Source organism: Pithys albifrons, chromosome 4 (assembly GCF_047495875.1).
Source record: "Pithys albifrons albifrons isolate INPA30051 chromosome 4, PitAlb_v1, whole genome shotgun sequence".
In the NCBI taxonomy this organism is placed as follows: Eukaryota; Metazoa; Chordata; class Aves; order Passeriformes; family Thamnophilidae; genus Pithys; species Pithys albifrons.
Window position 1 is genome coordinate 44567887 of NC_092461.1, and position 27458 is coordinate 44595344.

The 27458-nt window shown below is 35.0% G+C and overlaps 1 protein-coding gene across 1 annotated transcript in view; it reads left to right on the forward strand.

The window, feature by feature from the left end:
- The window catches only part of CSMD3 (CUB and Sushi multiple domains 3), a 602810-nt gene that overhangs the window by 197085 nt on the left and 378267 nt on the right, over nucleotides 1-27458 (forward strand). Inside the window, exon 6 of the mRNA XM_071553967.1 lies at nucleotides 8195-8307. Coding sequence (XP_071410068.1) covers nucleotides 8195-8307 — 113 coding nt within the window. The remainder of the gene's footprint in view (nucleotides 1-8194; nucleotides 8308-27458) is intronic.

Consider the following 27458-nt stretch of genomic DNA (forward strand, 5'->3'; position numbering starts at 1 on the left):
TGCTTCTCTCACACATTCTCACACCTCTCTTCTGGCTGTGGTTTTTCAGCAGTTTTTCCCCTTTCCAGCAGCTTCTCACAGAGGCCAGTCCTGTATCCATGCCTCCTGCCAAAACCTTGCCACTCAAATCCAAACCAACCCTCCAAGTGCTACAGGTTCTGTTATAGGAGAGCCACTTTCAGCACAGTGCTCTCCATGGGCTGCATGGGAACAGCTGGAATACCTCCTGACCCTCCTCCTTTGGTGGCCTTGGAATTAGCAGGATTAGTTCCTCCTTTTATTTTTTCCTCATTATAATTGACTGTTTAGTTTTTGCCCTTTCTTAAACAGATTTTCACAGAAGTCACACCAGCTCAGGTGATGGACTCAGCTGTATGCTGTCGTGAATTCACTGTGGAATTGACTAGGGCAAACTGTGTCTGGCACAGGGCAAGCCCTGGTCTCTTCTTGCAGAAGGCACTCCTACAGTTCTCTGTAACAAAGAAATAAAATATTCTAATATTTTTAGCAGGTGTCCATCTACAAAAACAAGCAAAGCAAAGCAAACAAGCAGCATCCCCAGAAGGAAACGCAATTTAGATTACTAAATCTAATATAAACAGAAACATTATTTAATTTGAAGATTTTTTTATTATGATCCATCAAACTGAGAATTAGAGTAATTTCTTTCAAAATGAGCTGGTTTACATGTGTGCTGATACTTCTTGTTCAATCCCCTTCTCTCTTTTTAACTCTTATCTAATAGGGCTATATGTGGGCTCTCCTGTCCCTTATTACTCAGATTGTTCAAAACTTTGGTCCTTAAAGACATTCTGTTAGTTATATGTCTATGAAATAAAAGCGATGGAGCTATACAATAGTCACATCTCAGTTTTATCATAACATCTTAAAAATCCTCCATATAAAAATAGGAGAAATGTTTCCATAATTGCAGTCAGAGAACATTTGAATATGAATATTACAAATGCAGTAAGAGAAGTATAATGGAATGTACATAAAAAGAGCAGATTCATAGTGTTTAAATGAGTTAAGTTGTCATAGAAAACTAGTACAGTTCTAATTATTAGAGCAGTATAATTGGAAGATTTGACCTCTATCTCTGCCTGGGAGTAGCAGGAATAAGGAGGGGACAACTGGGAGGCAAGGATGACTCCACACAGGCCATACTTGCTGTCTGCTCGCCAATAATATGCAGTTCTACAGGGGCTGAATACAGGGGTCACAGACAGAGACTTAGATAACAGAGTCAATTCACGGCCCTCAACTTGTTAAGCGATATGCCAGGTTCATGGGCCCTCTAGGAGCCCAGTCAAACAGAGATAATCAAGGACAGAACTGGAGCAGTCTTAGGCTGAGCTGGTATATGGTTCCTCGGCCCAAGGGCAGAGTCTTAACAGAGTCTCCAGCCAGGGCTAGTCAGTGTCAAGAGGGTGCCTTTTTGGTCTAGGCAGTTTCTGATTTTGTCTTAGATTGTTGTCTCTTTATGCATTGGATTATTTTTTTCTATTGTTATTATTAAATAAAGGATGGTACAGTTTCTTGATATTTGGTGAGCACTTTGAAATGAAAGTTCTATAAAATCATTGAGTAAGAAACTTGTTTACAGATATATTGCAGAAGGAAGAAAAGCTACTACAGATAAATAGAATCAATTTTAAATAGAAATTACTTACTTGACAAATTCAGTAGAATTAGAAGGAGCCCAGATATTTGAGATATAAAAGAAAGTTCTTGCTCAGTGTGCAATTGAGCAAAACATTCACAAAAAATATAAGGTTGATATTAAGGTGAATGGTTCTTTGATTAATCTGCATGGATTCCTTGGCAACAATTAAATTTAAATTATGCAGTAAAGAGGAGCCTTTTCTGGCAGATTTCAGATTCTACCTTGATACATTTTCAAAGGGAGAAAATAGGAAATAGAAGTGAAGATTTAGAAAAAGATCACCTGTAATTTAATTTGAGCTATTTAATGTTTATCCTCTTTGTATTGTTGAGTTATTCTTTAAAGGCATTTCAGGTCTTCTGTCTTATTATCACACCTAAAAAAAGGCAAAAATATATAACTGACTCAGACTTAACATGACAGCATTTTGAATTTTTATTCTAACAATAAGGAACAACTCTTTTAAGATATATTCACATTTTGATGTAATATCTAACTATGAGTAATTAGAGTGGCAGATTCTCAGGAAAACTCAGATTCTAAAAGTACTTTTTCTAGTAAGACCCATGGGGTTTTAATTTTGCTGCAGAGTGGGAGTAATTTAACTTATATTTTAAACTTTATCTCCATCCAGAGTTTCATGACAATTTCCCTTCATGCTCTACAAAAAATATAATTAGAGTCTTTTACCAGTTTGAATACTGCATGCCTATATGTGCTTTTCATTTTAACCTCTTCAGTCTTCTCTTCTCTGTTCTGAACAATCCCAACTCTCTCAGCCTTTGTTCATAGGACAGGTGCTCCATCTCTCTAATCATCTTTGTGGTTTTCCTCTTACTTGCTCTAATGTCCTTCTTGTGCTGGAGTATCCAGAGCTGGATGCAGTTCTCCAGGTGTGGCCTCACCAGGGCATAGTAAAGGGGCAGAATAACTCACAATACCCATTTTTCCTTTTTTATTTCGGAAAGAACAAAGTGCTGATCTTAGGACAGAAGAGAGATACTGAAAATTTGAACATAACACTGGAGAAAAGGGACAGATATTAGAAACATTTTATTAATTAAAGAAGTTTTTGGTATTATTAATGAAAAGTGTTTAGAGAGTTAGTCTGTTAAAGCTTTAATTGGACTAATGATAAGTTTTGACTCTCTCTATGGGACTATTTGTCTCTGTCCCAACAGGATTTTTTGTGTAACAAGCTATAAAATACTACTGTACGTATGATCTATTGAACACCAAATTGGAGTAGAATCAATGGTTTATTTCCTCATTAATTGACACTTTCCAGAAAGATTCAAGAAAAAGATTCCTTTCCCCCTTCAGGCAGCATTTGTAAGTATAAAAATTTGTTATAGAGAATTGAAAACAACTGAAATTCTATATCCTCTGTCATAGAGATGTCCCATCAAATCTTTTTCTTAATGTGGCATAAATGTAATCTGAAATTAAAATTCTAGGAAATTCACAGCTTTTAAAATACTTGCTTTTATACTGTTTGTATATTTGTATTGGAAATACGTTCAGAGAAGCAAAATTTACAGACAATAATCCATCTTGTTGACCTATGTTGTTACCCAAAGATAACTGAAAATGCCTATTAAGATTTAACATTTATTTAATATCTTCAATAGAATTCAAATCTTGAGTTCTCAGTTTAGACAGCAATTGATTTTGTATGAGATAGAAGAGGTTGGTATTTTTGTTCTTTGTTTTTGGGGAATATATGTCACAATGTCCTTGCTCTGAAATGATTTAGTATCATTTGAATAGAACATTTCCAGGAAAAAAAAAAGGCCAGTACCCTAAGTTGTCATGCAACAGGCATTCACATCTATAATAACTGCCATTAATACCCATTAATCTCATCACTAGAATGGGAAATATAAAAATTTTGATAGACCTAGTCATACAAAAACCTTTTATAGTGCTTCACCAAAGTATTGATGTTTAGGTTAGTGTCTGTAGCTCAATGTAGACATCATAAAAACTCAGCTGTCTCAGTGACAATATATTTGTAAGAACTATAGTTTTAGATGTTTTTAAGAATTTAAAGCTAGCTTGGTATATGAACAAGACAGGAATTTTTCTTCTCAAGATTATAGCTAGCTGACAGTGTACACTTCAAATGTCAAGGTAAGCGTATAGTATTCCTCCTCCGGAAGAAATGGAGGATGTGCACTATGCTATTAAAAACCCAAACAAACCAACCCTTAATTCCACTTTGCAACATAAAGTGGGAGTTATGTGGTAGAATTTTGTTGGCAGAGAAAATACTAATTTACTTCACTGGACAGAGTTAGCCTTCAGCATAGTGTTTTTATTTTTTAAAACATTATTACCTAATTAGTGCATAAAGGAGGGAGATGGAGGCATGCTCTTTTAATGAAGTGTGAGAAGAAAGACATTTTGTTTCTCAGAAGTGTACTGTCTTATTTCTTCTGTAAACTGTGATTTGCCCACAAGCAAATAAAATGCATAGATGGGAACTTCACTGACACATCTACATGTACGATCTTACACTTCTACTAATCCCCTGATTAACAACAAAGGTGCATTATTTCAGTAAGCACTTCTTTTTTCCAATACAATTTATAGTAGATAACAGTCAGTGTTGTTGACTACACATAGTGGTAAGATACTTTAAATCTCTGGTTCAAAACCAAGATTCTCCATTAACATATTTAAGAGTTTATGAAAGACAGCTGCAGAAGTGAAGTCTGCTCTCTGTTGACTCAAATTTGCTATGAAGGATTCAGTGCAGCCTGTGAGGGAGGTACATCTTTTGAACTATAAAAGAAGATGAAACAGCTGCATTTCCCTTATGGAAGTTATGTTGTTTTACTTTGAATTTTTAGCAAAATACTGTAGACGATGCAGCATAGCTATGCTTGGAACAGTAGCTGGCAGAGAAATAGGTTGGGCTGCCAATGCATTATGGTAATGGTGAACAGCTTTAAAATTTGCTGAGAAAATAAACTGACATGAGAAAAGGGGCAGTTATATCAACAGAATAAATTCTGTCAGTTTGCAAATCTACTTTCTGGGAAAAATCCTATGAAAATCATGAACTGTGAAAATCTGATTTTAGGAACTGTGAATTTAATTAGAACTCAGCATGTGTAGTTAGAATCATCTAAAATAGAACTTAGAGCTGTCATTTGTAGATGTATTAATAAATAATTTATTTGATACATAAATTTAACTAGATATTACATATTTTAGAAACAAAATTAGTCTTTTACCATAAGCACATTTAAATGTCTAGAACAATACTTTTTTCATGCCCTGGACAATAAACTTCCTTAAAATTTATTTTTCACATGTTTTTATGACTTTCACAGACAAAATTCATTATAGGCAGAATATATGTGAATCAAAAGAGGTGTTAGGAAATGTGTTTTACAGTCTTATTTTTGTTCCAATTGTTCAGTAAGACCTCTTGTAGTAATACGTTTATTTTAAAATATGTAAGCAGTGGAAGGTTCTTGCCTTTATATCTTCTAACACCTAGTTATAGGGTGAGAATTTAAATTAAAGAGCTATTTTCTCTTGCATCATTAGGTAATATTATTATACAGAGAAGCAGATGTATCAACAAGGACACCTAATTAACTGTCTGCCTTCCAAAAAGCAAGAATCAAACTAAAGTATACTTCTTACATTTATAACAAGACATTTATAGCAACTGAAGGCACTCTATGGCTGTTAGAAAAGTGTGTTTCATGCTGACAGTTACAGTGAAAATGCAGAAATATTTTATGCTTTTTAATCAATAGGTTTAGGCTGCTGCCTCTTAACACTGAATACACACTATAGAGAAGTTCTGATTTTATTTGGTATGGAGCAATGTGCAAGTGTAATTTAATATCTGGCTAGAACCATGCATCATGTAGTAAAGCTAAGAAGAAAAGGAAATTTGTTGGTTCTGGAGCCTTTTTTTGTGTTATTAAATTCTGGATATCAGTATTGCATATAACTGCATGAAATTTCAAATTGTTTGGTAGAAAAAGTTTGATCCTGACTGGCAAGTCAGAAAAAGAGAGCTAAAAGGCCCACTGAGCCCAGCAGCTGAACAGGCAGTTTGAGGGCCCAAAGAGAGCCTGGCAGCCATGCAGCAAAGTAGCAGCAGATGTTAAAACAGGTTTTGTCAGACTGAAAATTTTTATCTTACTGACTGTCATAATTTCATATCACAAATGTCAATTGGATGTTAGAATTATTCAGTAATAAAATGTTAACTAAATTAGAATAATTCACTGATATAAAAAAATAGCCTATTAAACAAGTAAGGAATGGAATCATAGAACCATAAAATCATTAAGATTGGAAAAGACCTCCAAGATCATTGAGTCCAACCTTGAAAAAGGATTGGAGAGATGAGATTTCATTTCTATGTCTTCTGCCTGTACTCTAACCTTTGCACTTTAGTAACGTGAATGTTTGCTAGAGCACATACATGAATACACATATTTGTATTGAAACATCCTCTACATGTCATCTGATATTGAGAATTATGAGGATGACATTTTTTGATTCCTTCCCCTTTGTCTGAAACAAGGATTAAACTTATATGGTCAGTTTCCTATATAATTGCTGTAACTTCTTAACTGGCAATATAGATTAAAAAAACAAAACAAAAACAAAAACAAGAGATACCATAAGTAGTGTTTCGGATTACATTCTGCATACTTTCTATTAGGGATAGTATTACTGGCTTGAGCCTTTGAGAGGGCTACACAGACTATGTAGATTTTTGAAACCCAAATACCAACGATGAAACCATTGTTCTTTGGAGTGGTATTTTACAGGGAAAGAGGGCACTAGCACAATTTCAGAGAAGTGGAGAGTGGTCCTAAACATAATCTGGTTCCAGATAGGGTGGCTGGGAATAAAACAGAAAGAACAATACCTTTAAACTGTTATTTTTATAAAGGTCTTCCTCACAAAATAATACCTATACAAGCTTATTATTTATTTAAGGAAGGTTTGGAATTTTTTTTTTTCACTTAAAAATTACTTCAAAATCACTAGCTTTATTATGAATACAGTTTTTCTCAAAATAGAAGAGAAATCTTCCATGTCTGATCATAAAGTGGTATATGTGTTGGCTTTTCTTTTATTCTTACTACAGGAAGAGTTGTTTAGAAATAAAGAACATACATAAGTATGTTTATACCTTGAAGATGTTGCTTATCTTTCCGGGTTTGGTGCAAAATATATCTGGGATTACTGGCTCGATGGAAGATTTTTTTTATCTAAACCTCGCTAACCTTCTTTCTAACATGACATTACATCTAAAAATAAAATTATAGAGCAAAAAAAACCCCAGCCAAACAAAAAAGAACTTAAATCCAGATCTTCCTAATAAACAAGCCAAAATGAAAGACTACAGTAACTGGAGCAATATCCTGATGTTAAAAAAACAAACAGAAAAAAAGAAGTCTAGGTAATTTTGTATACTGAGTCTAGTGACTCAGACTTAATGTTCTTCATAGAAGCCCATATGGTGTTGCAGCTTGGATTTGTGACTACACCAGAGTTGATAGCACAACAGTGTTTTGGCTACTTCTGAGCAGGGTTTGCACAGCATCCAGACTTTCTTTTCCTCTAACTCTGTCCCCGTAAGTGAGTAGATCAGGCATAAGCAGGATACTGGGAAGAGACAAAACCTAAACAACTGACCCAAATTGACCAAAAGGATATTTCATATCATATAAATTCATGGTCAGCAATAAGAAATGAGAGACAGGTAGTCATTGCTTGGAGACTGATTTGATTGTCTACTTATAGAATATGACTTTGTATCAGTTGGGGGTTTTGTGCTTTTTTCTTGCCTCTTCATTAAACTGTCTTTTGAAGTGTCTTTATTTTAGCCCAGGAGTTTGCTTTGCTTTTGCTCTGCCTGTTATGTCCCCTTACTGCTGCTGAGTTCAGAGAAGGGAGGGAGAGAGCACCTGTGTGGTGCTTGACTACTGGCTGGGGTTAATCCACTACAATTCCCTATTCTTCTTGTACTTTTAATAACTATTTTCAAATTCACTCAAGTGATGACACATTTCTTTTTTATTTATATCCTGAATATTGAAAATTACTTACTATTGAACAATAGTTGTCTGTTTCATAGTTTCAGATAGTGGTCTGCATGACCTAAGCTCTCTTCATCTGTACCTTGAATGTGAAAGTCACAGGATGCAATCCTTGCCCTGGTATGCAGAGAAATGTTCTGCCTACTCAGTTATCTGGCTTGGATACACACAAATTCTTTCCAGCCTGAATGGCATGTAGTTATATCTTGGTAGCCTGAACAATAACAAGGTTGTGTGGTTTCTGGATTAGCACTGATTTGTATCCCATCTCTTGGTCATGCATAGTGGACATTTTTGACTGTTCATATTGTTAAAACCCTACTAACTGATAAATAAAAATTCGCACAGAGGGTATATCGGTGAATGCTAGTTTGAATATAAAACTCTTCCTCATAATTTTTAAATATTTTAATATTTTTTTAATTTGTTTGTTTTAATTCAGGCTCTCTGGAATGAATATACCTCCTCCAGTTATCAGCAACAAAAACTGGCTCAGACTACATTTTGTGACAGACAGCAATCACCGATACCGTGGATTTAGTGCTCACTACCAAGGTACATTTAAGGAAACACATTTTTTGTTGTGGCTGTTTTTGTTAGGAAAAATAGTGCCTGAAGTTTTAGAGGAAATGGGAAGTGCCACTTAAAAAATTCTCATAAAGGTAGAGTTTGCTGTGCAATCTGCTATATCAAATTACATTATGTTACAGTATGGGTAGTGTATTATCTAATGTATTTAAATTCAGTTAAATATCAGGAGTTATTTGCTTTATTTTAGCTTGTGCAAGTACTTAGCTTTTGAAATGGTCGTAATATTCTGAAAAATGCTGTGTAACAGATACAGAAATAATGTTTTTATTATTAAATTATGTAATTTATGTGTTTGTAAAACTGTGAGTAAGTTTCTATTTTCTAATGTGGCGTTTAGTCGCTATGATCTCTTACTATCTACTTCTGAATGTTTTGCACTATTAACGGTTTAGTTACCTGGTAAGATTCTTACCCACTGTTTTTTACAAACAAGTAGTAGTTTGAGTGAGAGCGAAAGCATCTGAAGCATTAATTTGGGATATCACCATTTGGAACAAGGTCATTCTAATGATAAAGTACTAATGACAACTGAACTTCATTAGTGGATGGTAATGCTGAAAATAATATTTTTCAATGCCTAAAATTTATCAATGGATCTTCAGGGAACAGGAACCCTCTTTGTGTTTTTGTGCTCGTTCCATTTATCTGATGGAAAAAATAATCATGGCATTCTTATCAGGATTTAGTTTAAGAATATTTCTTACAGAAAATCTAGCATAGGAAGAGGTTAGCTACATAAGATTTAGCAGAATCTCATAAAATTGATTAACTAATGTAAAAATTGCAACTAACAAAGCCTATAATTATTTTTCTTCATGCAATTGATCCTTGATAATGGTAAATTTTACAGCTCTCTGTGGTTGCCCCAGACAGCTTATTTTATGCAAGAACAGAAAATATCTGATTACTATTTTCAACAATTATTGTATACTTCTATTTGGACTTCCTGAGTTCATAGATGTTCTGGAATGTGCATTCTGAGAAGATTTACATGAAAGAAGCTTTCTTACTGTAGCTCCAGGGCTGCTATAACTGTTTATGAAAAGGACTGACTCATTTTTTGCATGATACTTCATACCAAATATGTTAAACTACTCTGCAGAAATTGTTTTCTTACAGGACTGTTAAAAATAGGAAGTAGGAACTTTTTCTATTAAATCTACCCCACAACTGAGAAATCATGTGATAACTATTTTTGTGGTTTAAGTGAAGCAGTTTGGACTGCTGAGCTGTTCATTTCTAACTAGTGAAAATAAAAGGGAAAACTATTATCTCAGATGGCACACATACATGCATCCTGGCAAAGGTGTGAGGTAATAGATAATGAAAGAGAACAGACTTTCAAAAATGTGTCCTATGCAAGAGACATACAACCTGTGAGTTGGTACGTGTGGGAGATTTCAATATGCTGTGTCTTCTGTTTCTCTTTACTAAGAATTTAGTGATTACATAAGGTGTTTTTTACTATTATTTTGGTTTAGTTATTTAATTTTTAATGTTATAACGATGGATGTATGTTACAAAGTTACAAAATGCTGCAGTAACCCACATACATAAAATGAATAAAATGTCTTTTGCAACTCCCTAAAAAAATGTAGGCAGTAAAAATATTTAGCAGGTAAAGGCATAGTGTGTGCCTACTCAAGCCTGTATGATCAATAAAAAAGTTACCTTGATAGTAGAAAATGTAAAATCTCATGGTCAGGTAATAGGGGTGAGTAGTTTCTGGATCTATGGTAGACTAAAGGAGAGAATTCAAGGAAATTAAATAAATATCATAGAATCATAAAATGGTTTGGGTTGGAAGTGACCTTGAATATCAGATAGTTCCAAGCCCCCTGCCACGGGCAGGAAATCTCTTACTAGACCAGGCTGGTCAAAACTAGCTGTGAACACTTTTAGAAGTGGGATATATTAAAAATCTTTCATGTATTTAGAAAACAAACAAAAATATATTCCACAAAATATTTCAGCTTGTTAAGAACTGAAACCCTGTAGTTTTTCAGTTAGAGACAACCTTAGGCCTTCTTGTAAAAACTGTTTTCAAACATTATTTCACTGATGTGCTGACATGAATTTTCAGAAAACCAGATACCTGATAAAAATCAAAGGAAGTTTTGCAAATAGCCACATAGTTCATGTTTTCAAGAGTTTATTTCTGCTGCACTTTTGAGAGGGCATTTGTTAATCCTTTCAATAGCCTGTACTATCATTGTATTGCACTGTAATAACTGTGTTAAAAGTTTACTCCTTCCCCTCTTTAATTAGCATAGATGTGACTGTAACTTCTGAGTTCCCTCCTTGAAACTTACTATTTCTTACGCAGTACCACTATAACCAAAATTACTACTTTCTTACTGTTTCCTCTAGTTTAATTTTCTTTAGTCTATTGTTACATTTTGAAAGGGCCCTACTTCAAATTCTGAACTTCAAAATACTGCATAATTTTACACTGTAAGTGCGTGGCACTACAATATCCGTTTCAGCTAATCACTCCCTTGCCTTGCTGATTTTGTTTGCACAAGTGCCCATTTTGTTCTGGTACATTTGGGTCATGGTTTAACCCTGAGTAGAAGTGAAGCCCTCCCACTGCCACTCACTCATTCTACACCCATAGTAGAAGAGAGCAGAAAATAGGAAGAACAAGAATGAAAAAGTTCGTGGTTGATATGAAGATGTGGAAAATCAGTTGTCAGCTACTCTCCTGGGTAAAATGATCTTATTATAAAACATTTAATGACTGATTTGGGTTTTGGTAAACAAAGACAAATAGTAAAACAATTACGAGAAACACCGTTCCTCTTCTCTTTTGCAGGCTTAACTTCATTCTAGACACTTCTTCCCCTTCCTCTGTCTACTTCTCCACAGATTTCACTTTGTCTCTTTTCTGATGTGATGGGCAGTGCAGAAGGTTCAGGTCAAGGTGCAGTTAATTTCTGCTACTCCTCATTTCTCATTCTCATTCTTCCCTCTTACTCATTTTTTCTGCTTCGGTATACACTGGCCGTGGGCCACAGTCTCTTAGAACCTGCACCAGTGTGGGTTATCCATGGGCTCCAGTCCTTAGAGGGTTTTACTAACTCTGGAATGGAGCACTCATGCTTTGACCTTGTTCCTTTCCGTTGGTGTTTATTGCCTTATCTTAGATATATCTTTGTAGGGATACCACAAATTCTACTGATGGACTCAGTTCTGTCCTGGGGTGGGTCCATTGTGGAATCAGATGTGGCCAGCTATGATCAGCATGGGACAGCCCCATGCCTTTTGAAGGCAGAAGTCACATGTGCAGCCTGTCCATCCCACTGCTACCAAACCCTTTGCATTTATACTAATTACAGTCTTACTGCCTTTTGTTCTCTTAAGTTTATGAAAGCTGGGTTTTAAGATTCCTTTTCATAAGGCAGCCTCACATGGCTGAGCTTCAGTGTAATATTTGAAGGTACTGTGGCCTAGGCATTTGAAAAGAAGACTAAAAGTGATGCAATGCAAAGTCAAAATATAGCTGCCTGTGATAAAAACCAAAACAAAGTAAAAGAAAAAAAAAAAACATAATCTCACAACAGAAAACCTGCAGTATGATAATTTTTTGTAAATGCCCTTTTAATTTGATTCATTATCATCTTTCCTAATTTTCTGTTTAAGACCTTGCAAACAAGCAAAGGCCTTTTAGGCGTTTGAAAACTTTTAAATTAACTTATACATAACAGATGAAATCTACTGAGGTACATGAAAGTGAAGAAACCTCTCAGCTTCATATAAGTACACAGTCATACAAATTATGTGTATTACTTTCTTTTTATAGACATTTTTATTCATGAAAGATATTGTTTTATACAGTATTTAAAAGACATTCATAAACAATCATCAAGGCGATATGTGTCAATTAGAAGAGAATCAAAATGTTTCCCTACCCAGGCTGTGGTGTCATAACCAAGACCCACTTATTCTTCCTTGTCTGGTCATTTGTGTTTCAGTACTGTTTTTATTCACTGAGGATCCTTTGTATTGATGTTTTCTCTTCTTGTTGCTTTATTAAAACTCCCTTTGAGTCAGAAACTGTTGGCTGAAGCAGAACAAAAGCTTCTTTGGATCCTCCTGAAGCAGCTGCTTCAATGTTTCTTGGCAATGGTAATCCTCTTTTGCTGTTTCTAAAATTAGTTGTGCTTTTTTACTTTATCCATTTGCAGCTCCTTTTGGTTGCTGCTTTCTGTTGGCTACTTTTTGCACTCCATCGCTTATGTATGAATCTGTATTATCTAAGTGGACAGAAGGGATTAAGTTAGCCTCACAGCATCTGTTCTTACAGAGTGGCATATACAAACTTCAACCTTCTTTGTATCAAGCATACCCAGACACTGAAAACATCTTTCAGAAATTAAAAAAAAAACAACAACCAAAAAACCTTCATTTTCTGATAGATAAATGTTACTTTCTTATCTTTTTACATTCAGCATCCTTTTCCTCTTACTCTCTACTTTCCTCTTCCTTTCAAGCTCTGGAAGATTTCAGTAGTAGCCCTACACTTGCTATTTACTTCACTTGTGAAATGCTTTTATAAACTGACTTTTCTTCCTTTCTCTGTTTGTTTACTTGTGTTTAAACCATATGCAAGCAAATGCCTCCACTGAGCAAAACAGTATCAAATATGTAAACTGAGTGCACAAATGCATTGCCTTCCATTAAGTATTTTCAACTACAGGAAAATACAGATGAGATGAAATATATTCATGAGCTTTCCAGAATAAAATTCTGAGCATGTCATGCTCATGTTTAAGAGTATGAAAACAGTTAATCTGCTTAATAATTGACAGCCAACTATATAGAGCTGAAGTTGGATAAATGCAAGGACTTTGAATGTGGGATGTAATAGGAAGAAAAAAAATGTGGAAAAGTTTCCTTTCACTCTTCTAGATTTTCCTTTTTTATTTTCTTTCTCTTGCAGTTGTTTTGTATACAAATAGAAATGTATCTTCATTCACAAATTATTTATGGAGTTAGACCTTTCCTCATTTTTTTGTTGGTTTTGATTTGCGAAAGAATTTTAAGCAATTGGCACACAGGTAAGAGCAATAGCTAAGCTGCATCAGAACACCATGGCTAGAGTTGTCAGAAGGAAAAAAAACCTGACTTTATCACTTTTTTTGAGAACATTTAGCAATTTAAACAGATTTTGTCATTCATTCCTCATCTCCAAAGCTGGTACTACTACCAGAAGACTTAGCAGTTGTAACAAAGTCATAGGTGAGATCTTTGTGTTTAGACACCTATAGGTATTGAGATATGCATTAAAGTTGGAGAGCTGTGAGGCACTGTACATGAATATATATGCACTGATATATCAGTGAAATCACCTAGGGTACCCAACATATTTTTTTGACAGTGGCAGAAATGTACAGGCTCTTCAGGGAGACAAACCAAGGTATTGCAAAGAGGTATGTTATGAAGTTACAAAATTGCACCAAGTCAAATTACATATGGATACCTGAACCTTCCCCACACCCTGATAATCCTGCCAGTGCAGGTTGCAGCGATTCAAGTGACCACATGGAGGTCATTGGGTAGAGGTGCCTCTAGAGTAAAAGAGACATCTGCATGGTGTTGGCCAATTTAAATTTTAGACCATGTGGTGTGGTTTAGTCTGTCAGGCACCTAAATGCTATGCAGCCATTCACTCCCAGTGACAGGGGAGAGAGTCAGAAAAAAAGGTAAAACTCATGGGTTGAGATACAACCAATTTAACAGGACAAAAAGAGAAGGAGAATAATAATACTGAAAAAAAGAATATACAACACTAGTGATACACAAAGCAATTCACCAGCTGCTGACCAATGCCTTGTCAGTCACAGAGCAGTGGCTGCCACCCCCCAGCCAAATTCCCTCAGTTTTATTGTTTAGCATGATGTCATATAGTATGGAATACTCCTTTGGCCAGTTTGGGTCAGCTGTCTCGGCTGTGTTCCCTTTCAGCTTCTTGTGCTCCCACAGCCTCCTCACTAGCAGAGCAGCATGAGAAGTTGAAAACTTCTTGGCTCAGCAACAATTAAAACATCAATGTGTTATTGTCATTCTAAATCCAAAACAGGACACTGTAATGTAACAGCTAGTAGGAAGAAAATTCACTCTATTCCAGCAAAAACCAGGACACCATACCATTTTGGCTCAGAATCTAGAAGACAGGGAAGAATAAACACATATAGCCAACTCTTATGTCCTGTCTTAAGTGTGTGCTTTAAAATTAATCAAAACACTGCTTTCCACTGACTGCAATGACTAGATTTCCATTTATTATAATAGTTTGTATGCCTAGTGCCGTTACAGACACACTGATGTAGGTGTCTTAATCTCAGCTTGCATCTACTACACGCTTACTGAAATGGTTTTTTTTTACTACCAGAAGTCTCATGGTCTTCAGATTCCCTGGGAGAAATAAAGGTACTGCACCACTTCATTTACATTTTTCTGCTACTTGAACAAGGGCAGTGCAAATAAGTTGCTGCTTGCATTGATAATTTATTTGACAAGTGACAGATTTTTTTCTTTTTTTTTTTACTTACTTATCAGAATTTTAAATCTGTGACTTTTAAAACACTGCATTTTTATTGTCAAAACAGCCCAGATGGCTAACTGATTTTGCAGTGGATGGAGGAAAAAGGAATTCTCTCATCATAGACTGAAAGGAAATTACCAGAGATTCTCAGAAGACTTTTTTTTTCCCTCCAGGCATAAAAAGAATTTAAATTGCATACATTGTCACATAAGTAACTGTCTTTAGTGGATTTTCATATTCATGGGTCTTTTTAGCTCCATTTCATCTCACACTGAGCTGTATTTTCTAAACAGATTATTTTTCACCTTTGCACCCTTGAGTTGTCTTTTATTCACAACTATACACCCACATGATAACAGTGCACAGAATGACATTGAGTTTTCTGTAGTCAAATCACAGAGGAGAAAAATTCATGCATTTTGTTGACCCTCCCCCATTTTAAAGAATTTATTTTAGTTTTCTGCCAATGATAAGTTTCAATAACACCACTGTTGACAATTAGTTCTGTGTACTGATCCAGAAAGATCTGGTTTTAAAATTTTAATTCACCTTTTTCCACTTCAAATAACATAATATTTCATTTAAAGAAGTTGATAGAAGTAATGTCAAATATTAAAACATGGCATTCTGTGCTAATGTTTAAATTGATGGATTGTAATTTCATTCTGAAACAAGTGTTGTGGTGCAATAAAGTCTTTTCCAATTTTAGTGATTTAACATCACCTTCTTAATTTCATACTTACCTTAAAGAAAAAACCTAATTTTTAGGTACATTCAAACATTTTTATATCTTTATGTTTTGTTTACTATTTTACACACTTGTTTCTTTGTTTACAAAATAGTAAATGGTAGTATTCTGTGTACTACTGACTGTAAGAAATTCCATTTCCTCTGTAGAAGACAAAAAAGAAAAAATGTACTCAATTATATTTGTTTCAATTTCAGTAATTCTTAGAAAACATTTTCTTTACTTAGGTCAGTTTTGTTGAAAGTTAAGTAATTTATAAATTGCAATGAAAAAATTGATTTCAAACAACAATAAAAAATACCAGGAAAATGGTATATCGAAACAATAAAATCCATAGGTAATATGAACAGTCCTGGTTTATGCAAGGGAAAAAATATTTAAAACTCAGTGTGGTTTTAGTGATCCTATTAATATATATACAAATATTATATGGAGTTACATATAGAAAAAATATATATTTCTATATAACTTTATATATAATTTTAAGTTTTATGTTTTTACACATATTAATACATATGCATATATGTATACATAAACATATTTAATACATATGTTGAAAAAGGATTCTTCCAAGGAAATCCACTAAAATTCAAGAAAAATTAAGTATTAAATGTTCTCTGGTGCTTGAATTCTTCTATTAATAGTACATAAACTTTACAGTGTATAGGACCTTCAAAATACTTCATTTTGGTAAGGTCAAAACATTTATATATTAACTTATACATCTGTATGCTTCATAGCCACCAAACAGTGTAATATTTCGCATTGATGATTTGTTCATGTCAAGGTAATAAAACAACTGAGGGTAGAACCTGGAATAAAATGCATGTTTATATTCAGAATATTTAGAGGTATTGAGGTTGACTGTTGGAACATTTTATTTCCCCTTTGAAATTTATTGACATACCAATGTTCTCATAATATGCTTGGACTTTTTTATTAAGTGATTTACATTTTTCTTCAATGAAAATTATTTTATCATAACAGAATATGATAAGCCATTCCAGTTTGTTAATTAATAGTTTTGACCATTATAAAGTTTTCTGGACACTAAAGGAAACAAAACTGAAGTAGTCCAACTTTTTAAAACAGATTTTAGATGTTAAAATGAATACTATCATTGACATCAGGTGTATTAAAATTATTTTTGCTGGAACTGTGGGATACAATTCATCAGGTCCGATGTGCAGGTTTTTCAGTTGGTCATGAACCTGATCTTCTCTTACAGTGCAAGGGACTTTGCCCTTCCAGTTCCTATCTTGCAGTCCATCCACGCAAGAGGTGTGGGAAGAGAGGTTACCAGTAAAAACTGAGGCAGAAGGATTTGCAAATAAAATTATGAGATCTATGCTATTGTCAGTAATATCAGCTCTTATATTCTAACGTTGTCAATATACTAGGAGCATTTCATAGTCCCCAGATTCATATTTAGAGTGCCTTAGAAAAGCACTCAGTGTTTTTAAAGCTAAATATTTGAGAAAGAGTAGAGGACAGAGCAGAAAACATTCTGCTGTATAAATCAACCTGCACCTTGACTCCACTTGGTGCTTTGGCCTCTCTGCATTTCAGAAGAATATGGCAAAGTTGAAGAAAGTTCAGAGAAAGCAGAGAGATCAAACACATGGGTAAGTTTCTGATTGAAAAGGGATTGACCTGTGTAAGACCCTGCAGCTTCGAAAATAAATAGGGCTGTGGGAGGAGGGAAGATACACAGATTAGAAAGTTATGAATCACAGGGATAGTATGGAAAATATTTATTAGGTCTGTTTTGGATTCCAAAACTAAGGCATATAATTCATAGTGACTTACCTAAAGTCACCCAGAAAGTTACCACTAGAGTAGGGCATCAGGGCTTTTGAGCCTTAATCTGAGCTAGCTGGAAACTAGGTAATGCTCTCTCTTCCACTTTTCACAAGCTGGCAGATTTGCTTAGGTATTGCTGGTTTAGTTAATAGTACTGCCCTGGTACAACATGCTATATACAAATACTTGTGAAGAGAATCCTTGACTTGAAGGACATATATTCAAATTCAATAAGGCTGACTCAAATTTGAAAGAGAAGAGGCATATTGACTTTGTGAAAGGAAAACAAGCTGCTGCTTTTTCTATTTTTCTTCATCTGTGACTCTTTTTTCTTCTCATTTAATTGGGATTAAAAGCAACACCTTTTAATTCCTGACATATGTATCTAGTGTAACAGATAAATAGCATAAGCAGGTTTATAATTGGAACTATAAGAAGATATATACATTTCATTTGTAGACAACATGGTTTTGGATAGTTTGTCTTTTCATGAAAATACCCCAAAAGACACCTCCAAAGAGGCACTCAGCAAGAGAGGAGAAAAAACAACAATAAAATGTTTACTTCCCTGAACCAAAATAGCTGTGAAGTAACGGTCAGGTGGCAGTGAAGCCTGGTCCTCTCACAACAACACAACACCTCCTTCCCAGACATGAAGGAATTGCCCGAGGCATCTCCCTACACTTGCTTTTATACTCTGACATCAGATGATATGAAATACCTCTTTGGCTGCTTAAGTCAGAGGATAACCTGTCCTTTCATATCTATGTAGGACTATCAGGGCCTAGTAAACTGAGGCCTACCAAAACTAAGGCCTAACTAAAACTACCACAGTATCATAGAATCACAGAATGGTTTGGGTTCAAAGGAACCTCAAAGATCATCTAGTTCCAAGTCCCTGCCTTGGGCAGGGACACCTTTCACTAGACCAGATTGCTAACAGCTCCATCCAGCTTGGCCTTGATAAGGGTAAGGTTGATAAGGACCACAGTGGAGTCATCTGGCCCAACCTCTCTGCTCAGGCAGGGTCATTCTAGAGCACTTTGGACAGCATTGCATTCAGATGGTTTTTGAATGTCATATATTCATCCTTATATCTCTTGTGGAGGCTATCACAATGTAATTTTTGAGTGCTTAATTGATACTGAAATATCCCACAGTCTTTGTACCAGAATCAAAATGTCTTATTTGTACTCAAATTTGTACTCACTTTTTCTTAGAATTAATGTGATGTATGTTTTTTTGCTTATTTGGTTTTTTTTATTTATTATTACCTAAGGGAACAAATTTGCTGCTGTAAACTCCGTCACTGCTATTCAGGAACTTTTTTCTTACATGTGAAAGAAGTTGCTTTGAAATTCTGCAGAATCTTTCAGAAGATCTTGTCTTGCAAAGATGGTCATAGTACCATTTAATTTAGGTAAAGTAAGTATCTAACAGGGACTTTAAACTGCTGATAGTTTTGACAGAAGCCAAATTCTAAGGGGCCTTTCAATCTAAACCATTCTGTGAAAGTCTGAAATGTTTGGATACAGTGAGCAACCAGCCATCTCAAAATTTGCCATTCTAAAGTTTTGTGAGCCAAGAAGTGTAAGAAGTATCCAAAACCAGCTGCCATTTCTGAATTATTGGGGAAATGACCTCTGGAGATCATCCTGTGCAAGCCCCCTTCCAAGGCAAGGTTACCTGGAGCAGGTTACTTAGAAACATATCCAGGTGGATATTAAAGGTCTCCAGAGAGGGAGACTCCATAACCTCCCTGAGCAGATTGTTCCAGTGATCTGCCACCCTGAACATAAAGTTTTTCCTCATGCTGAGGTGAATCTTCTTGTGTTTTAGTTTATGGCCATTGCTCCTCTTCTTGTCACTTGGCACCATTGAAAAGAGTGTGGCACCTTCCTCTTGGCACCCACTTTTGAGATATTTATATGCATTAATGAGATCCCCTCTCAGTCTTCTCATCTCCAGACTAAACAGGCCCTGCTCCTACAGTCTCTCCTGGTAAGAGAGATGCTCCAGACCCCTGGTCATCTTTGTGGCCTTGTGCTGGACTCTCTCCAGTAGATCCTTGTCTTTCTTGTCCTGAGGACCCCAGAACTGGACAGCACTCTGGATGTGGCCTCCCTAGGGCTGAGTAGAGGAGAAGAATCACCTTCCTCAACCTTCTGGCCACACTCCTCCTGCTGAATGGCAGCATAGCCTTCACATGTATCTGTATGTAACTCTTCCCATTTTTGTATGATCAGCAAACTTGCTGAGGGTGTATTCTATCCCTTCATACAGGTCATTGATAAACAAGTTGAATAAGACTGGAATAAGTATTGGTCCCTGGGGAACACCACTGACTACACACTTTCAACTGTATTCTACTCTGCTGATCACAACCCTTGGAGCTCTGTCATTCAGTCAGTTCTTGATCTGCCTCATGGTCCATTCCTCTATCCCACATTTCCTATGAGGATGTTATCACAGTGTCAAATTACCATGTTTTAGACATGCCAGTAAATACTTTTCCTATGGAGTATTTCTCTTTGGGCATAACAACATAAAGGTGAGGGAAGATGCTTGCAGTAACAGAGACAGCTATTTTGGGCAGTAGTAACCATTTTGGTTATTAAACAAGAACACTTTCATTGCTATCATTGTGTTGTGGGTGCAAAATTGCCTGAGATCCTCATTAAGGCAATGCATATGTAGCTCTTTTTAAATTGATTTTGAAATTTATTTTAGTGTGTAAGCATTTACCTTAAGGCATCTTGAAATTGTTGACTAATGAAACACTGGGGGTATCTCACAGGGAAGTTTTCCTGAGGCAAAACTCTTGTTTTGCACTGGATGCCACTTCATAGCTCAAAAGTTCACTTACTGCCCACTTGATCTTGACAGCACATAATGTTCTGCAAGAATAGCTTTATCTCTGTAAAGTCTAAGTGTATTTTGAATCAGTTTTTATACTGAAGGAACCTTTTTGCTTCCCACAGAATTGTTTTCATCTCACTTAGGACTTGACCTTTCTTTAAAAGTATTATTTTTTAGTCTGTTCTGACCTTTTAGATAAAACCAAAAAATAAAAGATGGTAGCATTTAATTTATAAATCATTCAACTTTGCTTTTATTTATAATTAACATTTATTATGCTTAGATATTAGGTTTATTTATTCTGAGTGAGAAATAAAGGAAAAATAATTCTTCTTCTTAAATGTAGTGCTTTGCTTTGTTCATAGGCATTCTATTTTTCACAGTGAATAAGGGACAAGCTAGGGCCAGTGGCTCCTTGCAGGCTGGCAAGCTGGGGCCCACAACAGATTGGGGTTGAAGCTGGCAGTTGCTGGGCTTTGCAGCCAGTGCTGGTCCAACTGCCCCCAGCCAGGGAGCACAGTGGGCTGTGGAGGGCATCTGGAGGCACCCAGGCATGGCTGTCAGGCACTTCTATGGGAAACAAGACAGGGCAAGGCCAGGCAGGGACATTAGCCCCATGGCTGGGCAGCACAAGGATGTACGGAGAGGGGGATCAGCACTGCAATGGCATCAATATCACAGGGAGCGATGGCTTGAGGTGTGGTCCCGGACCGCAGACATGACTGGGGGGAGTCTAGGGGAAGGCTGGGCAAAACCCTCAGAGTCCTGACAGTCATTGAGGAGTAGTTGAGTGGTATGAGATACATAGAAAGATAATGTATGTCTGGTACACACAATTTCAGACCTAAAAAGCTAGTTGGATTGTAATGCACTTATGTAATATAATATTAGCCCACAGAGTCTTGTTATGGCCAAAGGGAACACAATTTATATAGAGTTAATAATTTATTGTTATTCCAATTAAAGTTTTAGTGGTCTGGTAGGTGAAATTATCTAATATAGAGCATCAATAGTATTAATATGCTTATCGGAATTAAGAACTTCTTTCCTACTCTTCACTGTATTTCTCTTGTCTCATTTTCACCCTTTTTACTGTGCTCCTGGGGTGACATTACAATTAATTGAGAGCATCCAAGGATCTCTGTTAGGAGGAGTTTGGTACTCCTGGAGATGATGGAGTGAGCTTACTCTTTAGACTTAGAGTTCAATTATTTTTTGGTATCTTTTCTTCACACAGTCTGCTTCTTTTTCATTGTTTATACTAAAATATGGAAGCTGCACATTAGTCTCCCTCAGCCTCACTAAATATAACGGACTGTTGCTGCTAAGCAGAGACTGTGTAGCTTTACCAGCACATTCCTGTATGCAGTATTAACAGACCACAGTTCTGAAATTAAATCAGCTCAGGAAATATTCACTTGACAACTATGAGCTATCAAAAATAGTGAAAACACCCTCAAGCCAAGGTGAGCCTAGATGGGTCAACATAAATCGTGTAGCCTTGTGTTACTAATGGTAGAATTATACTTATTAGACAGCAATCTCTGTTAATTTTGCTAGACATAAGTAAGGTTAAAAATACAAAAGATGTGTTTAAGTTTAAAGATTTGTATTCTTTTCTATGGAATGAACATATACAGACTGATGTTAAGGTAAATGGCAAGATACTTTTTCTGCAACCTTGTCTTCACCGTTTGCCTAGAAAATGAGCAACCTTTCTGAGAACTTCACATTATTTACAACTAGTACTAATCTGTTTAAAAGCAAATAATAATACAAAAAAAATAAAAAGAAATAACTCTTAAAATATTCTTCCTGTAGTGAAGGTGAATAAATTGGATAAATTTCTGGAGTCTTAAATTAGTTTATTAATATTTAGTGATAAATTCATGTCAAATAGCTTGATGCTTAGCACTGCATTTACAACACATAGGGCAAATGTTAGATACCTGATGTAGATACCCTAAAGCAATGGTAAATTGATTTTTTTATATTAAGAATAAATGAAAGATGATTATTACTGGTTTTAAGATTATTTATTTTTCCACATATCTTAACTTCATTGAAAATATAAAAAGGAGTGTCAAACCCATAGCAAACTCATATCAATATATAGTTCAGGCTTTAGCAAGTATCTGGAACTGTATATTTAATTTATAAATGCCACTCTACTTGCTAATAACACTGAACAGGTATTAAGCAACTAATATTGATATCCCTCTGGCAGTAAAAAGTGTGATTTTAATTTTGTTGAAAAGAAATGAGGAAACTACAATGTAATGGCACATCCATGGTGACACAAGAAACAGAATTAGAAATCAGAAGCTTGAAATATTAAACTTATTTTTTTGTTAAATGTTTTCTATATACAATGTTGTGTACATAATCTGTATAGTAATTATGTTACAGATTTGCCTATTTGATTTTATCGTATCCTTAAAAAGGTGAAATAAAACTTTCTGTTGCACTGTGATTCACAAGACCAAATTAAAAAGAAATTCAATATATAAGACAATAATGACAATGCTTTTTTAGTTGACAAATACAATAAAGGTAGTCTTTTTAAGTTGATTACTAGCATATAGGGCCAATAGATGTGAATGCTTTCCATTCCCAGCATTATATCATTCATTTCATACATTCCTATAATATTGTTGAGAGTCTTGAAGAATTTATATATTGGGTTGTTTTGAGTTTTTTAGTAGATTATGTTGGATTACACAGATATATCCTCAATTGATGCACATGTCTTTTGAAAAGAAAGCACAGTATGACTATAAAATATAATTATTTTGTATTTCAGTTCATTGTTTTCTCATTTATTAACATTAATTTGTGTTAAACTTTGGTGTGTGTTTTTTTTTTTAAGTAATAGGCCTTTCAAAAAGCACTTTTTCATCTAAGTTAAACCAACTGAAAGAACAGTATTCATATGTGGGCCTATGTTGGTCATTTTCATATTTTTTTCCTACTAAGCAAGCATATATTGCTGCAATAAAATATTTTCTTTGGAAAGATATATGTAAAAGAGGGGAAAAAAATGATAGTTCTCTGTCTATGTCCTTAGTTTAGTGAAGAGGAAATAAATCATGTTAGAGATGTTTGGCGTGTCTGTGTTATCAAAAACTAGAAGGCTGATTTTGTCTGGATTTTCAGATTTTCAAATGTAATCATCTTGATAAAATTAAGATGCAAAAATTTGCTGTATTTTCTGTATCTACTTAAAAATTTAAAGTGATTTTGAAATCACTGAAACACCTGGAAAATTGAAGAGGTATACATTTGTGTGTACTGAAGGATGACATATATCCTGCATCACTGAAAATTTCTGGTTGGTGCTTAACTTACTTTCAGACTGTTCTGGTTTATGTCTTACTGCAACAATTGATGACATTTAAAATTGTAAGAGAATGCAAGAATGCAAAGAACTTCTGGTACCAAAAAGAAATAAAGATTAACTTCTGAATCAATTCACAAAATTTTGGACAACATGAAAACAAAAGGAACCAAAAAGTACTTTATTAAACTTCTAGCCAGACAGCTTTTGGAGTATTTTCTATTTGTATAAATCCAGGGATCACTGCCTGTTTACACTAAAATCTAGAAACTTGTTTTGAACCATATTTTTTTCAGTCATGTATTTCTTTATATCCACAGTTTTATTTTTCTTCTGATAGCTGGGAACTGAAAATCGATTTGGTCAGAATATTTTTTGTCAGCCATTACCATTAATTTTCTATTTTCAAATGTAAGTTTATGTGTGTCTTCGTTTGAGGGAAAACCAAAATGTTTACCAAAAACCAGAGGAGAGGATTCTTCCTTAATAGTCATGTCACTCCTTATTAAATTTAAGAAAAAGGAACTTTATTAGAAAATAAATATATGAAGGATAAATGTTCTTAAGTAGTATATATATGTGTGTATATATATATATATATATATATGTAGATATAGATATAATTGCAAACAGACCAGAGCAAACTACTCCTCCAGCACCAAATGTTAAAAACAAACAAACAAAAAAAACAACCCCCAAATGGTAGGTTCCTCCTGGTGTAATTATATTTATGAACAGCCTCAAACTAAGACAATATGACTGATTCCGTTCTTTCCTATTACTTATTTGTGAATGAACCAAAGCAAAACAATAATTTTAACTTTAGAACATGTAAAAATACTACAAATTTCTGAAGAATAAAAAAGTGATTTTTTAAAAAATAGTAAGGCTGGAATGACATATTGAGAATATGTTAAAAAAGTCATATAAGCTGTTATAACTACACTAACTTGAAAATTTCCTGAACAGATCCAGAATATATTCCTCTAATCAGCTTTGTAACTTTATTGAAAAATTTTTGCAAGCATCAGATATTTAATGACAGAGAACATCAAAGAGAACAGTTAATTAAGATTTTAAAAACCCCCTTCTTAATAGGATGCACTGGTCACTCCAAAGCCAGTTAAGTATAGGAAGGTTTTAAGGAAGCTAAATAAATTTTGACTAAAAGTCCCTGAACATCTGAAAGAAGGATGAAGATGGAATATAGTTATTACTCATTTTTATTTTTTTTATATAATTTTAACCACCTCTTTTTTATTTAATGAGATGTGCATTTAATTTTTTCCTTTAGAGACTCTACACTTCTTTCTCAATTACCCACTGCAAAATGACAGACTGGCTTACTTGCTAATAAGATACATAGGAAAAGTCCCCAGACTGACCTCATGTCAGTCACCTCCTTAGCACTTTACTATAGTCTGAGTTCCATTTATGGTCATTTACATTAAAGACCTTTAGCTTCGTTTGGGAAGCCTGTTGCTGAATCATATGTGTCATGAGGACTAATAAAGCCCTGTACCTTGACTTCATCCTGAATAAGTAAGATAGTGAATATCCATTCCTATTTGCTTTCACATTTTGAACTCAACCTGGTTCTTAGGAATTAATCAGCAAAATTTATTCTAATGAATTAGAATAGCTGCTGGACAGTAGCCTTACATCCCATTTATTTGCTCTTATGAACAATTCACTTGTTTTCATCTTTCACCACTGCAGTTAAAAAAAGTTAAATTTGGAGAATAGCCATAAATGGACTAGACTGTCTACCTAGAGTCCAGTAACAAGTGGAGAACTATAGAGGTCTGTTCTGGTTCAAATTCTGTTCAATGTATTTATCAATAAGCTTGAATCAAGGACAGAGTGCAGCCTCATCAGATTTGCACATGACACCAAAATATCCATCATTACAGTTGAGGACCAACAATTAGTATAGTAGAGACAAGGTGACCATGGACAAGCTGAAAGAATGAACCAACAGGAATCCTACGAAATTCAACAACAGCCAGTCTAAGCCCTGCACTTGGGTAGGAAGTACCCCTGGCAATAGGATTATCTGCTAGAAAGGAGCTCTGTTTAATAGACCCTGTGTGTAGCAGTAGAGAGCAAGCTGAGCATAGCCCAGTAGTGTGCCCTGGCAGCAAAGAAGGCCAACAGCATCTTGAGTTATATTAGTAAGAGTGTAGGCAGTAGACTAAAAGGAAAGATCATTGTCCTTTACTCAACACTCCTGTGACCACAGCTGGAATAATGCATCAAGGTTTGGGCCCCATGGTAGAGAAGGTGAGTTTTTCACTGAAGCAAGATAGTTGGAGACTGAAACACTTGCCTTGTGAGAAGAGGATGGGGAAAATGAGCTTCTTCAACCTGGAGAAGATGGAAAGGGAATAGGAAAACTTTCCTAAGTCATCGTCTTCTAAAAGGGAGCATAAACAGGTCATTTTCAAAAGCATTTTTACTCTACTAGATACCATTTTTTGCCTTTTTTTTTTCTGGTGAGTGTTTCTGCAGAGTGGCCAAAGGTATTTATTATCTCCCTAGATTATTCAATCAGGAATTGTAACAAGTTAGTCCATGAGATTAATTTAAATGAGAACTTCTGGGATAAATTTCCTTTGCTATCATGTTTTCAACTGGAACCCTATGTATATTTGCAGTATATTGCATATGCAAAGTGTAAGCATCTAGCACAGATTCATAATCTATTTTTGGAGCTTTGTTTCAGGCAAATGTCAAAGGCTCTTGCCTCCTTCCTTTACTAAAAATGATCCTGGAATTAAGAACAACTTCCACTCCTATATAAATAGAAAGGCTTATGGGTCTCCCATATGTTTGCATTATCTAAGTTTTAGCAGTTACAGCACTTTGGAGTAGTGTTTTCTTCAGACTATTTTTCTGAACTGAATTGCTCTGTAGATCATCAGCTTGATCTCTTTCCACTTCTACATATTTACAAATATTTATATGTAAATACCACTTCAGATCTTTCCTTCTGTAAGCAGGTTAATTTAACACATGAAAGCTCCTCAGTTTCACTGATTTTAATCTGTTCTCCTTCCACAGGAACTCACTTAAAGGAAAGCTTTTCTGGTCCAGTAGGTCTTGGTTGGGTTAGTCAGGTCCTCTTTCTTTGTGAACACATGACCTGAGCAACAATTTTTCTTTCTTACCCCCATGTCATTACTGCATCTTTGTATGATGCTGCCTGACAGTTCTTCAAGCCTCAAATTTTCTCAGTTTCTGATTGTGAATTCAAAGTGATGACCTACCTCTGAGCTGACTTCAGCTGACTGCAAATTGTTGGTTTAAACTTTTCCCCCAAAACAGTCTTCCTTTCTTCCTTCTTCTGCCATTTATCATTGCTAGGGTTTTTTGGATTTTTTTTTTAACTTTACCTTTTTTTTTTTTATTTTATTTTATTTTAAGCCAGAGTATTAAAGTAAAATAATATGTGAGTACTTTTTGGATCATATAGGAAAATATATTTTCTAAAATAATCCCTTTGACAAACTCAAATGTCAGATGTGACTGCCGATGACTGAAGTGGAGAGTATGTTACAATGCCCATACAACATAGGTGTTTCAATTTATCTAAACTGTTTTCATAAATACTAAAACACCAGAGTTCATGCTTTCACAGATAACAAATAATATTTAGAGCAATATCAATGAATCTGTTCCATGCAGTAGCCAATACTTAAGAGATTGTTTATACATAACATTAATTTTCTCTGAAAAATCCTCCATGTAAATTAAACCATGATGTTTAACTTTACTGATCATCTTCACGGGTTCTTTTCTGCTGTAGAAATACATATGGA